A 15,614-nucleotide genomic window follows, 5' to 3' on the forward strand; every position below is an offset into this window, starting at 1 on the left:
GGTGAGCCCTGCATGGTGTCAGTCCTTTTGTAGGGTCACCTGCTGCTGTTTTGCTCCTTAGTGTATGCTTGAGTTATCATTCTTCTGTAAGCATTGTCAAACTGACTGGATTTACTTCTTTGTGTATTTGTTCCCTTTCTTTCAGTAAAGCAAAGTGCCATATTGTTGGGAGGCCAGGCCCCCGTGGTGAGGCCCCTACACCTTATGCATGATGCAAGTAAAAGCTTATAGGGGGATATGAATGTAGATTGCACAACTTTTGCTGTGAGGATTGTTGTTGCACCTGAGGTGAGTAAGCAGTAGCACTCAGTGGTCATATCTAGATGGTAACCTGCAAATTGCGAAATCTTGTTTAAACTCTCACGACTCTCTGCCCGACGACCTAGCCTAACGTTAACCGTCGGAGGTTGGTGCCCAGCCCTAACCGTCGGAGGTCGGTGCCCAGCCCTAACCGTCGGAGGTCGGTGCCCAGCCCTAACCGTTAGTTAATTTATATTTTGTATTGATCTTAATCTGTACAGTAACTAGTGACTAAAGATGTCAAAATGTAGTGGAGTAGAAGTATAAAGTAACATAAAATGGAAATACTGGAAAGATACTTAACCATTTGAGACATGCCGGATCGCAGGCGTGTGTAATAAATGGTATCAACCCCAAAATTGCTGCAACAACTTATGAGACATAATAGAGCATGGGAATGGCCATCACATACTTCTATCATAATATATGATATATGAGTATATCACCCTTATACACTTTTACAATTTAATTTAATTAATTAATTAATTAATTTATATTTATTTCTGATGGAATCATCTTCAGGTTCCCAGCTTTCAGATTATATGCACTACTTTGATGTGACATCTACTGGTGACCTGCTATCTCCACCTAAAGACCTCCTGTGACCCCCTAAAAAACACAAAAACAGATCTATTGTGGGTCTCAGAAGTTAAAGTACAGTACTTGAGTAAATGCACTTGGTTACTTTCCACTACTGATATAACATATGGTGTATGTAAACCTCATGCACCATACAGTATCTACTTGACTTCACATTGTCTAAATAATTTAGGCTTGTACTATGAAAATCTAACACTTGTCCTGCTCTGGAGGTGATAGAGACGATGAGGTTTAAAGCCACATCATTTGCATATGCAAGCTACACAAACACTTCCTTCCCTACCTGATACAGGAAGTATTTAAAGACTGAACTGTCAGTGATGTGAGCCACTACTTTACAGCAGCTCAGCTGGACTCTGATCTCACCATGTTTCTCCACTGTGAGCTGCTAATACTGATACTTGTGCTGACTCTTCATGGTCAAGGTAAGTTTAGTTTTTATTTCATTATACACTGATATAACTCTGTTATAGTATGCTGTTTAAACCTGTTAAAGCTGTTGGTTTCTTTGGTCAGTTTTAGTTCTGGTCACACATGCACTTTTTTTCAGTTCATACAGGGGAAATCATTGGAGGTCACGAGGCCGAGCCACATAGCCGGCCTTACATGGTGCTTTTGGAGGGGCGCACGCAGGATGGTGAATTGACACACTGCGGCGGCTTCCTTCTGAACGAGGATTTTGTGATGACTGCAGCCCACTGCAAAGCCAAGTCAGTTTAACACACTTTATCTTTTATCTGACAAATTTGCTTCATGAATTGTGACATAAATTCAAGTCTTTTAATATTTTTATTTCAAGAATACAATGCTCTCTGATGGGGAAAAAGATAACTTTTCTCCACTTTTGTCATTTCAGTTACACGGCCTTACTGGGACTTCACAATGCCCGAAACAGAGCTGAAATACAGAATATATCTGTGGAAAAAAAATATCCACATGAAGACTATAATGAAGATGATCATAAAGGTGACATAATGCTTCTCAAGGTAAAAGAAAAAATAATTATATTTAAAATCCTTGAACTTAACTACAGAGATTTCCAATTTGTTTCTTATTATGTTATTAGCAAATGCTCTGTTTAATATATTAACCAAAATAAGCATTAAAATACTTCAAAGATTGATATTAATAATTTTTTTAATATATTTTTTTCTCTCTCTATTCCTCAAGTTGAGCTCCAAAGCAAAATTCAGCAAAGATGTGAAACCCATTGCTCTCACAGACCAAGGTGATGGCTCTCTGCCGACAAACTGTGCAGTCTCCGGCTGGGGAAGATTAGACCAGAACTCAATATATATGTCTGACGTACTCATGGAAGTCAACGTAACATTAGTTGACAGTGAGCAGTGTGCTCAGGACAACGTGTACTGCTCTGAGGTAGAGACTGGACCGGGTGAGGTATGTATATTTGTACCATAACTTGGACAAACAATTAATAGACTGTTGTTGAAGCAATCACTGCATACTGTGTGTGTACTTCCAGGGAGACTCTGGTGGTCCACTGGTCTGTGGAGATGGAAAGGCGTACGGGGTGGTGTCCTTACTCCATCAAGAGATGCCGAAAAGATATCATTATACTAAGATTCCTGACTACAGAAGCTGGATCGATTCGATTATGAAGCCTTAGAGAAAGCCCTGGTACATGAAGCCTTAAAATTGATTGATCAACACACAGCATTTGAATTGATTGTTTGTATAACATTAGAGAGCTGATAATTGAGATGCTGATAAGCTTTCACAACTTATTCTATAGCAATGAGACTGTCAGACCAAAGTCTGGACTTGCTTGCTTTGCACAGATTTATTGAAAATATGCTTCACTTTGATGTTTTCAAATGATACAAAGGAGCTTTTTGTTTGACAAGTTGAGACTGAAAATATATGAATGTGATTTGATTCATTTAAGTCAGTGGGGTACGGTGTCCCCCAAGGGTCTGTAACACTCTGTCAGGGGGTCCGCGAAATAATTTGCTATAAATGATAAAATTGTGCTCTATCTTTAAAAAGTGCATATCTACAGATGGGGACCCCACGACCAAAACAAGCATATTTTATCCATTACTCCCTACATTAGCTTTGGGCCAATAGAAACTTGTGACACGCAGCAATAAGTTCATTATTTTTAAGTTGAAGCAGTAAATTTAAATATCTGGATTTATTAGGATTATGTCTTGCTACTGTTTATTTTCTGAAAGCTTGAAATAAATGGTATTACCATATAATAACATTACAAATTGTCCCACTGTGGGACAAATAATGAATGATCTCATCTTATCTTAACATGATTCAAATTGGAAAGTGTTTCTGTTTATCAGCTCCTATGGCATCTAAGAGTACAAATGGTAGTAAGTATATGCTTAATCTGTGTTACGATTAAGAAGGGTTCCTTGGAAAATGTTCTCCTCTGTAAGGGGTCCCTGGACCCCAAAGGTTTGAGAAACCCTGATTTAAGTGACATGTTTTGGCTTTTTATGGCACAGCTGTTTTTTTTTTTTTGCTGCCGAGGGCTACAAACTTGATAACTGCATTTTTTGTGAATAAACTTTAGATTACTATTAGCAAATTTAAACCAAGCACTAGTCTTTAAAGCTAGGCTAGTATGAGCTAGTATCATGGCACACAAATTAGGTACAGTTTAAAATCTGAAAATAAGTGTAGACTCAGTGCTGTTTAATAGATGTTAAAACTACTGATATTAACTTCTGCATGTCATCCTGCTCTTATGTACGACATTATATACATTAAGTACATTACTGCTTTGTGCATCTTCTTTCTGAATTGGTCAAATAAGAACAGTTTGTTTTGTACCATATTTTTAAACTGTTGCTCTGTCACCAACTCTGTACGCTTCTCTGTTTGAGTGTGAATTAAATCAACAAAAAGACAACACTGCCTCTTTGTGGACATCTGCTGTCACTTTCCAGTCATACAATCACATTGTGTTTAAAATTTTGAGATTGTTTGGGCATTAAATCAGACCATCTTGCTTTATTACCACTCCACATTTAGCTAAAGCATGATTAAACAAGACAAATCTAAAATAACAAATCATGTCGTACTGACAGAATAAGCCTGCTGTTGGTCATTAGTGATGTTCGTCATCCGTACATTAAAATTACACTCAAAAGAAAGAAATAATTCAACACAGAGTGGTGCAGATCAGACGGGACTGGTGGCTGTTGCCATGCTGATGCTGTCTCTTATGGAGGAGAGTCTGAAATAAAATAGATTACTAAAACTACATAGTAACATGGGAGCTTTCTCAACTCCAACTGTTTCTGGATCTTAAATAGTGGGCTGTGTCTCACTCTTCTCACAACTAAGAACATTTGTCTCCCTCAACAAGTTAACATGACGCTGTCTTTCCCTTACAGAACCTTGAGATATGTTTGGGTCCTAAACATATAAAACACCTGCCAAGCTTTATAATTTTTTACTTGCTAGTGGTGGTGGATGAAGTACGTGAAAGCCACGCTTTAATAAAAGTACAGACATCTAACCAGAAAATGACGTTAGTAGAAGTAAAGTCACCTATTAGAATATTGAGTGAAAATCTTAAATTATCTATCTTCTGTACTTGAGCATCAAAAGTAATTTTCTGATATTAAATATACTTAAGTATTGAAAGTAAAAGTAAATGCTGTTAATAAAAAAGCAGGCAAGTAAGAATTTTTTTTTTAGATTAAGTTATTCCTCTTAACACGTGCACCATTTAAAAATGAAGATACTTCAAAGTATCGGAGTAAAAGTACACATTTTATTGAGGAAATGTAGTAGAGGGAAAGTTGAAAGAAACATAAAAACTATAGTACATATACTCCCAAAAAGTACTGTAACAAAGTATTATTACTTTGTTACAGTAGATTTCCTTAAGTGTCTGTACTACATGTAGTGACTCCAGGCTGCTGATCTGAATTACACATTCATCATATAACCGTCTCAGAGGCTTGATAGTCTGATTTTATTGCAGGGATGAGGTTGAGCCTTAACATAATGTGCATTAATGATGAGGTCAGTTCTTTCAGATCTGTTGTGCAGTAAATTAATTGCAGAATTGCTGTTTGTTAAAGTGAGAGCATCATTGTGAATGGCAGTTTTGTACTTGCTCCAAAAAAAATGTTGTCAATCAATTTCTTAATCATCAACTTTGGTTATTGTGCTGAGATCTGACAGAATCGGCACGTATAGACCGTTACGCAGTAGCTATCTAACTCATGAAATCTGACTAACTGCAGCCGGTTTCACAATTCTTGATTAATGTGGTTGATATAGAAATTAGCTCATCGATCATTTCACAACATCTATGTTTCCTTTGGGGCTGTGTGGCCTCTGATGGAGCCACAGCATTCAGCACAAAATGCCAATAAAGATCTTCAAGGCTGTGCGTTACCACAGAGACATCAATATAATACTATGGTGGAAGAAGTACTCAGATATTTTATGTAAGTAAAAGTAGCAGTAGTGTAAAACATACTGTGACAAATAAAAGTCCTGCATTCAAATGTCAATGTTAAGTAAAAGTACAAAGAAAAACATAGAAATACACTTAAGGTATAAAAGGTGCAAGTATTTCAAATAATATATATATCACTGGATTATAATTAATAATGCATTCATGTGTTCATCACTTCAAAGTTGCAGCTGGTAAAGGTGGGTCTGTAAGTACTGTAGATACTGCTGGGTAGCTTAACCTATAATAATATATCATCATTTCTTAGTTGATTTATATTTTGTATTAAATCTTAATCTTACAGTAACTACAGTAGTAACTAAAGATGTCAAAATAGTCGAGGAAAAGTACAATATTTGCCACCAAAATGTAGTGGAGTAGAAGTAGTAACATTAAAAAGAAATATTCAAGTAAAGTAAAAATAGATCACAACAGTACCTAACCCTCTGAGACCGGCGAGATAAGATATAGATTTCATATGAAACTAGAAAAACCTAAGGAATCAGTTGTTACCAACCATGTCATACTAGCTTGTTGGGAAGGAGGCTAAATAACGCTCCAAAGTTGGGATACATTTTGGTGAGGAAAAACTGTCATGGCCGTGTTCCTTGACCTCTGACCTCAAGATCTGTGAATGAAAATGGGTTCTATGTCTCCCCTTTACAGACATGAACCACTTTATGATAATCACATGCAGTTTGGGGCAAAAACCATGTAGTTTTATTTGCGTGCAGTATACATGTGTTATTTTTGTGTATTCTAAATACATGTATTTGAATATTTCTGCATACTGGTTGTAAATGACTCCTAAATGTGGATTAAGGTCCGTTTATAAGGTAATTACTTTCTACGAGCTTTTATTTTGATAGTCGCCCTTTTTACTCTACGTGACTTTTATTTTGACGCCACCTCCTGGCGGAAGAAGGATACTGCTACGGAGACTTACTGAAGGAAGGAGAGCACGCAATTTTCGCTGCTATATTGTCATCATGAACTGATAATTAAGCGCCTAGCCAGTACGGGAACAAGGTAATGTGTGTTTAATATGTTTTATGATTATATGCAGTAACATTATGTGATTTAGGTGGATGCATTTACTGTGTGTGTGTTTAATTGTGTTGTCATTCTGACAGTCTTGGTAACATTACCTTTTCATGGACATGGCTGTAATTCTAGCTTTCTAGCTTTTCATGTGCACATATAAGGCTTAAAGGGACTATTTGTAACTTTCAGAAATGCTTGTTAACAGCGACACCTGTGGCCATTAAGTCAACAAAAGTCAGCGTCGGGCTCGCGCTTGTGCTCGCTCTAAATAGACATGAATGAGCATCGGTCAACACAGTGAGGCGACACACGTCAGCTAAAACTACAATATCACTCTATATTTCACCTGCTTGGCAGTAATGTTAGCTGACCAGACTAAGGTCTCTCCGTGAATCACTGCTGATCCTAGTATTGGCTTTTCCTGCCTCAGCGCAGGCAGCGCGGCTCCGCAGCAAGTAACGTTATTGTCTCCGCCCCCAGCCGGAGAGAGCAGGGAGACACTAGCACCCGGTCGGTAACGAGACGACAGTGTTTCTCATTGCGGAGCCCCGTCACTTCATAAGACACGTAAAACCTCTGTTGGTCTGGAGGAGCTGCAGCATTTATTTCTGCACAAACGTCCACTGTACATTTATTAGATATTCTCAGAGTTACTAACTCTCCTGCAGTGTGTAGTGTGCGCGCATGCACGTCTAGAGGTGGAGCGAGAACGAGCGCGGTGTGTGAGTGAAGGCAAGCAGGCAGAGGAGCAGAGACTCCGGTCCTGGAGACCAAAGCTACGGTCTCCCCCGCGTACTATGACCACCGCCAACACTGTTTTGCAAGACGGGCTTCACTAGATACAACCAAGAGGTTTTGGTGCTTCCGTGTAGTTGGTGTTGGAGTCTGATGGTACGTGTCCACAGGGAGTCTGAACAGCGTAGCCACACGTGAGCGACCTAGAGCATTCAGAGGATGGATGGCCTTATTAGGTAGATTGACAATAAGGGGGTTTCTGAGCAGTTTACACAACAGAAGTGCTCGCCATCTAATTGCCGAAAAATGCAATTCTTGCAGAAATCTCCAAATGTCAAAAGTTTTTGATACCAAATCACAGCATGGCTTTTTCTGTGGTGTTCCTCAAGGTCTTGGTGTCTTAATGTGGTATTTTGGAGGGATTATTGATCATTTTTATCAACTCTCGAGTTAATTTAGCACCAAATCTGTGTAACAAATGGTATCAACCCCAAAACTGCTGCAACAACTTATGAGACATAATAGAGCATGGGAATGGCCATCACACTTTCCACTACTGATATAACATATGGTGTATGTAAACCTCATGCACCATACAGTATCTACTTGACTTCACATTGTCTAAATAATTTAGGTAGCTTTTTCTGTGGTGTTCCTCAAGGTCTTGGTGTCTTAATGTGTGAAGGAACTGGCCTTCTACCTCCGAGAGGTCAAGGCCCAGTTACGTGTTGGTTAATCTTATGTGACAAAGAGATTTTCCAAACAGATGGGTTAAAGCATAATGATTCAATTTATTCCGAACAATCAATGTTGCATAAGTAAAATAAAAGAGTTTACAGATATCTGGATCCAATCAACGTGTCCCTGACAACATACAATGCATGGGTCAGTTCGCGAAGTCTGAACCCCGAGCTGTCCTTGATCCAGCGTTTTTATGGTTTACACAATATCAATAGTCATGAGCTTATGGCACGTGATGTTTTTGCTGCATATCTTCTTTTTTGTTTCTCCTTCTGACTCCATCCTCCCGTGATCTTGTGAAAAGAACAGAACATGCAGTCCCGTGTGCCTCCTCCCTGTCCTCGCAAGCACTCCATGCACAACAAATCCAACAGTCAGGTTATTTCAGGTCATTGTAAGCACTTTTGTACATAATAAATCCAACAGAGGTGATAGAGACGACGAGGTTTAAAGCCACATCATTTGCATATGCAAATTACACAAACACTTCCTTCTCTCCCTGATACAGGAAGTATTTAAAGACTGAACTGTCAGTGATGTGAGCCACTACTTTACAGCAGCTCAGCTGGACTCTGATCTCACCATGTTTCTCCACCGTGAGCTGCTAATACTGATACTTGTGCTGACTCTTCATAGTCAAGGTAAGTTTAGTTTTTATTTCATTATATACTGATATAACTCTATTATAGTATGCTATTATAGACGCTTCGCTGAGTTGCTCTTCGCTTTGCTTTCTTTTTATCATTGCTATGCTTATCTTTCGCTACTAAATTTTTGGAAAACGGGTCCTGGATACTTACAAATCACTGGGAGTTTAATTTATGAAAGAAACTGAAGGCTACCACTATTTTAAAAACTGTTTTACTTTGTGAGCGTGGCCTATCAGCAGCACAAGCCTGTACTATAGTGAACGGGAGCGAGGTGCTTGGCTAAAGCTAATCAGCAGCAAGATGCCTCCCTTCTCCACGGATGACTACTACAAACTTCTACAGAAGATAGCAGTGCTGGAAACAAAGATTATCCGGCTCGAAGTGAATGCGGAGGTGAATGGACTATGTGGGAATGAAACCACTCTACCACTGACTCAAAACAGTGAACTGGAACAGGCTAATAGAAAGCTAATTAGCACCAACAAGACCACCAAGAATCAAGAGGGCAATAAATCGACTAGTAGTCCTCCCTGGAACGCTCTTGGTGCAAAGCCAAAGTGTAAATCATGTCCCTGGGAAATGGGAGGAAAACTTACAGGCAGAACCCAGCACCCTCAGATATATGATGCGACCGGCTGGCCTGCATTAGCATCTGAGCATAGTGCCTCATCAACCCCTGTACAAAGTAAGGTCCAACCGTGGACAACTGTGAAAGGAAGGATGAGTAACAAACCTCCCCAACAAAGAAGTTTGCAACTGGAGAACAGATTTGCTCCACTGTTGCAGGACCCTGGATCTCGATCTGATGTCCTGGATAATCTCAACTCTTCACACAGCAGGGTAAGAACCAAAAGCAACTCTGAAGGTAAAAGGCTACAGGGAAAGCTAACAACTGGGCAGAAAGAATCCTGGATATTGTGACTGCACACCCAAATGTGAAAAATGTGGTATTGCACATTGTGTCGAATGATGTTGTGAAGCAACAGTCTGAAGTGCTGAAACGGGACTTTACTGGTCTGCTAAACACGGTCAGCTCTGTGAATGCTCAGGTGTTTATCAGTGGACCCCTGCCGCCAATCAGAAGAGGAGTCGAGAGATTCAGCAGGTTGCTGGGACTGAACACATGGCTTTCAACAGCATGCAAATCCCACTCAGTGCATTTTATTGACAATTTTAACTTTTTTTTGGGAACGCAGACATCTCTTCAAGGCAGATGGACTCTGCCTAAACACGTCAGGAGTAAAATTGTTCAACTCCAACCTATTCTACTTCCTGCGTCATTCATCTGTTCCCTCTGCCAAGGACGCGAGACAAGAGGAATCACCACTGGAGGAAGACACAACACAATGTGCCAGGGGACCTCAAGGAGAATCATTTCACCCCCCACCACAAGCCAGCCCTGGGATACAGCAGAGACAAGAGGAGGCGTCCTCATCCTCGCTTATCACCCTTTCTCCCTCCTCCCCCCTCTTGGAGTTCACTGACCACATGAAGGAGCTGGTCAATGCTGGAACTAAACTTACTCCCCGCCCTACACCCATTTTCTCTCCCATGATCCCCCCACGAGGTCGACCTCGAACAACTTTGGCACTATCTCCACAAGCACGACACCTACCACCTCCATCCCCTCCACAATGGAATCAGCCTCTGTCTCCGCAGCCTGATAAGGATGTTCCTTTACAAAATGTTGCAAGCACAGATTGATATGTGCTGGGTCCAGGCTTCAAGGCTAATGATACACGTGACTGTTTCCAGGATAAGCTGGGGCCCTGTGTGATGAGAGCTTCTTCTATCTCAGTTCTAATAAGTAGTAGAAAAAGAATGGTGAATCTGCAAAGAAACAGGAAGATTTTTACTGATTGTGCTAATTTATCAAATTTAGCATTGATTCCTTGCCAGCCAAACCATGTCCCAAAAAATAATAATAATGCTTCTAGCACATTAAAGCTAGCCCTGTTAAACGTCAGGTCTTTGGCAGGAAAACGTTTTTTAATCAATGATTTTATTATTGAGCACAAGCTTGATTTTATGTTTTTAACTGAAACTTGGTTAGACCAAAATAACAGTGCAGCTGTTCTTATCGAGTCAACTCCTCCCAACTTTAGTTTTATGAGCGAAGCTAGAATGCATAAGAAAGGAGGTGGAGTTGCCATACTGTTTAATGATTCTCTCCAATGCAAACAGATATCTTATGGACATTTTGCTTCTTTTGAATATGTCGCTCTTCAGCTGAACTCCTCTTCTCGAGCTTTGTTTCTCAATATCTACAGGCTACCTAAATACTGTGCAAACTTTTTTGATGATTTTACTGAACTGCTGTCTGTAATTTGTGTTGACTTTGACTGTGTAGTCATTGTTGGTGATTTTAACATCCATGTTGACAACCAACAGGACAGAGGGGCCAAAGAACTGTGTCAGGTTCTTGATAACTATGGAATGAGTCAGCATGTGACAGAGCCCACACACAATAGGGGACACACTTTGGACTTAATCATATCAAAGGGCCTGAACATTTCCAAGGTTGTAGTGATGGATGTTGCTCTGTCTGATCATTCATGTGTATTCTTTGAGAGTACTCTTCCTGTGCACAGAAATGATAAGACAGAGGTAATCACAAAAAGGTATATCACTGAAAATACCAGTGATCAATTTGTTCAGGCTTTCTCTTCCACACCCACCCTCCCCTGGACCTCTGTCAATGAGCTTGTAGATAATTTCAATTCTAAAATGACAAATGTTATTGATACCATTGCACCCACCACGGTGAAGATTGTCTCTGTTAAGAAAAAATCTCCATGGAGAAATACCATGTTGGTAAGAAATGAAAAAAGAGAGTGTCGAAAAGCTGAACGCCAGTGGCGGAAAACAAATCTACAAGTTCATTATGACATCTATAAAGAGAGACTTTGCATTTATAATTCAGAACTGAAAAATGCAAGGCGGTCCTTCTTCTCTGACATCATCACCAAAAACAATAACAATGCACGTGCCCTGTTTGCTACTGTCAACAGGCTAACAAACCCTCCTGTGTCAGTAGCCTCTGAACTTTTATCCTCCAGGGCCTGCAATGAATTTGCTTCCTTTTTTACAGGAAAAATTCACAAAATCAGACAAGCAGTCACGTCCTCCATAGCAGGTACAGGATGTTTGTTTCCCCTGCGTCCACTTAAACCTGGCGCAAATACCATGACACAGTTTTATCCAGTAAATCAGACATACCTGGAGGAAATCATACAACATCTAAAATCCTCCTCATGCTGCCTTGACATTCTGCCAATAGGCCTTTTCAAAAAAGTATCAGATTGTATGGTCTCAGAGCTTTTACAGATTGTTAATGCATCTCTTGTTTCAGGAGTCTTCCCACAGGCCCTGAAAACTGCTGTCATCAAACCACTCCTCAAAAAGAACAATCTGGACTCATCAGTAGTAAATAATTACAGACCGATATCAAATCTTCCATTCTTGTCTAAAATAATTGAAAAAACAGTTTTTCAAAAATTAAATAGCTTTCTGGCACTAAACAACTCTTTTGATGTCTTCCAGTCAGGTTTTCGACGAAACCACAGCACTGAGACTGCTCTTGTTAAGGTCTTCAATGACATCCGATTGAACACAGACAGTGGTAGAACTACGGTTTTAGTTTTACTGGATCTCAGTGCTGCATTCGACACGGTTGACCATAATATATTACTAGACCGACTGGAAAACTGGGTGGGTATTTCTGGCATAGCACTCAGCTGGTTTAAATCCTACCTAAAAGACAGGGACTTCTTTGTGTCTATAGGTAATTGCAAATCTGAGCTGAACAAAATCACATGCGGAGTTCCCCAAGGCTCCATCTTGGGGCCTCTTTTGTTTAACATTTACATGCTCCCACTGGGTCAGATTTTTGAGAACAACAAAATAAATTACCATAACGATGCAGACGACACACAAATTTACATAACTCTATCACCAGGAGACTACAGTCCAATACAAGCACTGAGTGAGTGCATTGAACAAGTCAATAATTGGATGTGCCAGAATTTTCTTCAGCTGAACAAAGACAAAACTGAGGTCGTAGTTTTTGGAGCCAAAAAAGAAAGATTAAAGGTTAGTGCTCACCTACAATCTGTAATGTTAAAAAGTTCAGACCAAGCCAGAAACCTTGGTGTAGTCATGGACTCAGACCTGAGCTTTAACAGCCATATTAAGACAATTACAAAGACAGCCTTCTATCACCTGAAGAATATAAGAAGAATTAGAGGACTGATGTCTCAGCAGGATTTGGAAAAACTAGTCCATGCATTTATCTTCAGCCGACTTGACTACTGTAACGGCGTCTTTACCGGTCTTCCTAAAAAATCGATCAGACAGCTGCAGCTGATTCAGAACGCTGCTGCTAGAGTCCTCACTAAGACCAAGAAAGTGGATCACATCAGTCCAGTTCTGAAGTCTCTACACTGGCTGCCTGTCTCTCAGATAATTGATTTCAAAATACTGCTGCTGGTTTACAAAGCACTAAATGGTTTAGGGCCAAAATACATTTCTGATCTTCTGCTGTGTTATGAACCATCCAGACCTCTCAGGTCATCTGGATCAGGTCTGCTTAGTGTCCCCAGAGTCAGAACTAAACATGCAGAAGCAGCATTCAGTTTTTATGCACCAAATATCTGGAACAAGCTCCCGGAAACCTGCAGGACCGCTCTAACTCTCACTTCTTTTAAAACAAAGCTTAAAACTTTCCTGTTTGCGGGTGCCTTTTATTCTGACACTGCACTATAACTTTTACTCTTTTGAGTTTTATGCAATTTTAGCTTCTATCCTAGCTTTTATTTTTAGCTTGTTTTTATTTTCTAATCTTTAATGTTTTAATGTTTTTATGTTTTTATAACTGTTTTAATTATTTCTTAATGTTCTTTTGCATTTTGTCGCAATGTTCTTGAATGTTTCTGTAAAGCACTTTGAATTGCCCTGTTGTTGAAATGTGCTATACAAATAAAGCTGCCTTGCCTTGCCTTGCCTTAAAGCTGTTGGTTTCTTTGGTCAGTTTTAGTTCTGGTCACACACGCAGTTCATACAGGGGAAATCATTAGAAGTCGGGAGGCCGAGCCACATAGCCGGCCTTACATGGTGCTTTTGGAGGGGCGCACAGAGGATGGTAAATTGACACACTGCGGTGGCTTCCTTCTGAACAAGGATTTTGTGATGACTGCAGCCCACTGCAAAGCCAAGTCAGTTTAACACACTTTATCTTTTATCTGACAAATATGCTTCATGAATTGTGACATAAATTCAAGTCTTTTAATATTTTTATTTCAAGAATACAATGCTCTCTGATAGAAAAAAAAGATAACTTTTCTGCACTTTTGTCATTTCAGGTACACGGCCTTACTGGGAGTTCACAATGCCCGAAACAGAGCTGAAATACAGACTATATCTGTGGAAAAAATATATACACATAAAGACTTCAATGAAGATGATTATAAAGGTGACATAATGCTTCTCAAGGTAAAAGAAAAAATAATTTTATTTAATAATAATAATAATAATAATAATGATAATAATAAATTCAACTTATATAGCGCTTTTAAAGAACTCAAAGACGCTTGATTTTAAATTCAAGCGTCTTTGAGAAGGAAAGACGAAAAGGAATTTAAAATCCTTAAAATCCTTGAACTTAACTGCAGAGATTTCCAATTTGTTTCTTATTATGTTATTAGCAAATGCTCTGTTTAATATATTAACCAAAATAAGCATTAAAATACTTCACAGATTGATATTAATAATTTTTTAAATATATTTTTTTCTCTCTCTATTCCTCAAGTTGAGCTCCAAAGCAAAATTCAGCAAAGATGTGAAACCCATTGCTCTCGCAGACCAAGGTGATGGCTCTCTGCCGACAAACTGTGCAATCTCCGGCTGGGGAAGTTCAGTCCAGAACTCAACACTTATGACTAATGTACTCATGGAAGTCAACGTAACATTAGTTGACAGTGAGCAGTGTGCTCAGGACAAGGTGTACTGCTCTGAGGGAGAGACCGGGCCTGGTAAGGTATGTATATTTGTACCATAACTTGGACAAACAATTAATAGACTGTTGTTGAAGCAATCACTGCATACTGTGTGTGTACTTCCAGGGAGACGCTGGTGGTCCACTGGTCTGTGGAGATGGAAAGGCGTACGGGGTGGTGTCCATATTCGGTCAATATCCAGATGCCTCGAAAAGATATCATTATACTAAGATTCCTGACTACAGACGCTGGATCGATTCGATTAGTGGGGTACGGTGTCCCCGGTGTCCCCCAAGGGTCTGTAACACTGTCAGGAGGTCCGCGAAATAATTTGCTATAAATAATAAAATTGTGCTCTATCTTTAAAAAGTGCATATCTACAGATGGGGACCCCACGACCAAAACAAGCATACTTTATCCATTACTCCCACTTACATTAGCTTTGGGCGAATAGAAACGCTGATATGATTGTGACACGCAGCAATAAGTTCATTATTTTTAAGTTGAAGCAGTAAATTTAAATATCAGGATTTATTAGGATTATGTCTTGCTACTGTTTATTTTCTGAAAGCTTGAAATAAATGGTATTACCATATAATAACATTACAAATTGTCCCACTGTGGGACAAATAATGAATTATCTCATCTTATCTTAACATGATTCAAATTGGAAAGTGTTTCTGTTTATCAGCTCCTATGGCATTTTAAGAGTACAAATGGTAGTAAGCATTATGCTTAATCACTGTTACGATTGAGAAGGGTTCCTTGGAAAATGTTCTCCTCTGTAAGGGGTCCCTGGACCCCAAAGGTTTGAGAAACCCTGATTTAAGTGACATGTTTTGGCTTCTTATGGCACAGCTGGGTTTTTTTTGCTGCAGAGGGCTATAAACTTGATAACTGCATTTTTTGTGAATAAACTTTAGATTATTATAAGCAAATTTAAACTCAGCACTAGTCTTTAAGGCTAGGCTAGTATCATGGCACACAAATTAAGTACAGCTTAAAATCTGAAAATAAGTGTAGACTCAGTGCTGTTTAATAGATGTAAAAACTACTGATATTAACTACTGTATGTCATCCTGCTCTTCTGTACGACATTAT

At 39.4% G+C, this 15,614-nt stretch overlaps 1 protein-coding gene across 1 annotated transcript; it reads left to right on the plus strand.

Moving 5' to 3' along the window:
* The first annotated feature begins 1,188 nt into the window (after positions 1–1,188).
* On the plus strand, positions 1,189–15,001 carry LOC119488278 (granzyme B(G,H)-like). The gene is made up of 6 exons (XM_037769790.1): positions 1,189–1,325; positions 1,451–1,610; positions 1,757–1,886; positions 2,071–2,298; positions 2,384–2,458; positions 14,712–15,001. The coding sequence occupies exons 1-6, from the start codon at positions 1,268–1,270 to the stop codon at positions 14,841–14,843; spliced, it is 783 nt and encodes a 260-aa protein (XP_037625718.1). The 5' UTR covers positions 1,189–1,267; the 3' UTR covers positions 14,844–15,001.
* The last annotated feature ends 613 nt before the right edge of the window (positions 15,002–15,614 follow it).

The sequence above is a fragment of the Sebastes umbrosus genome, chromosome 5 (assembly GCF_015220745.1).
Source record: "Sebastes umbrosus isolate fSebUmb1 chromosome 5, fSebUmb1.pri, whole genome shotgun sequence".
Taxonomy (NCBI): domain Eukaryota; kingdom Metazoa; phylum Chordata; class Actinopteri; order Perciformes; family Sebastidae; genus Sebastes; species Sebastes umbrosus.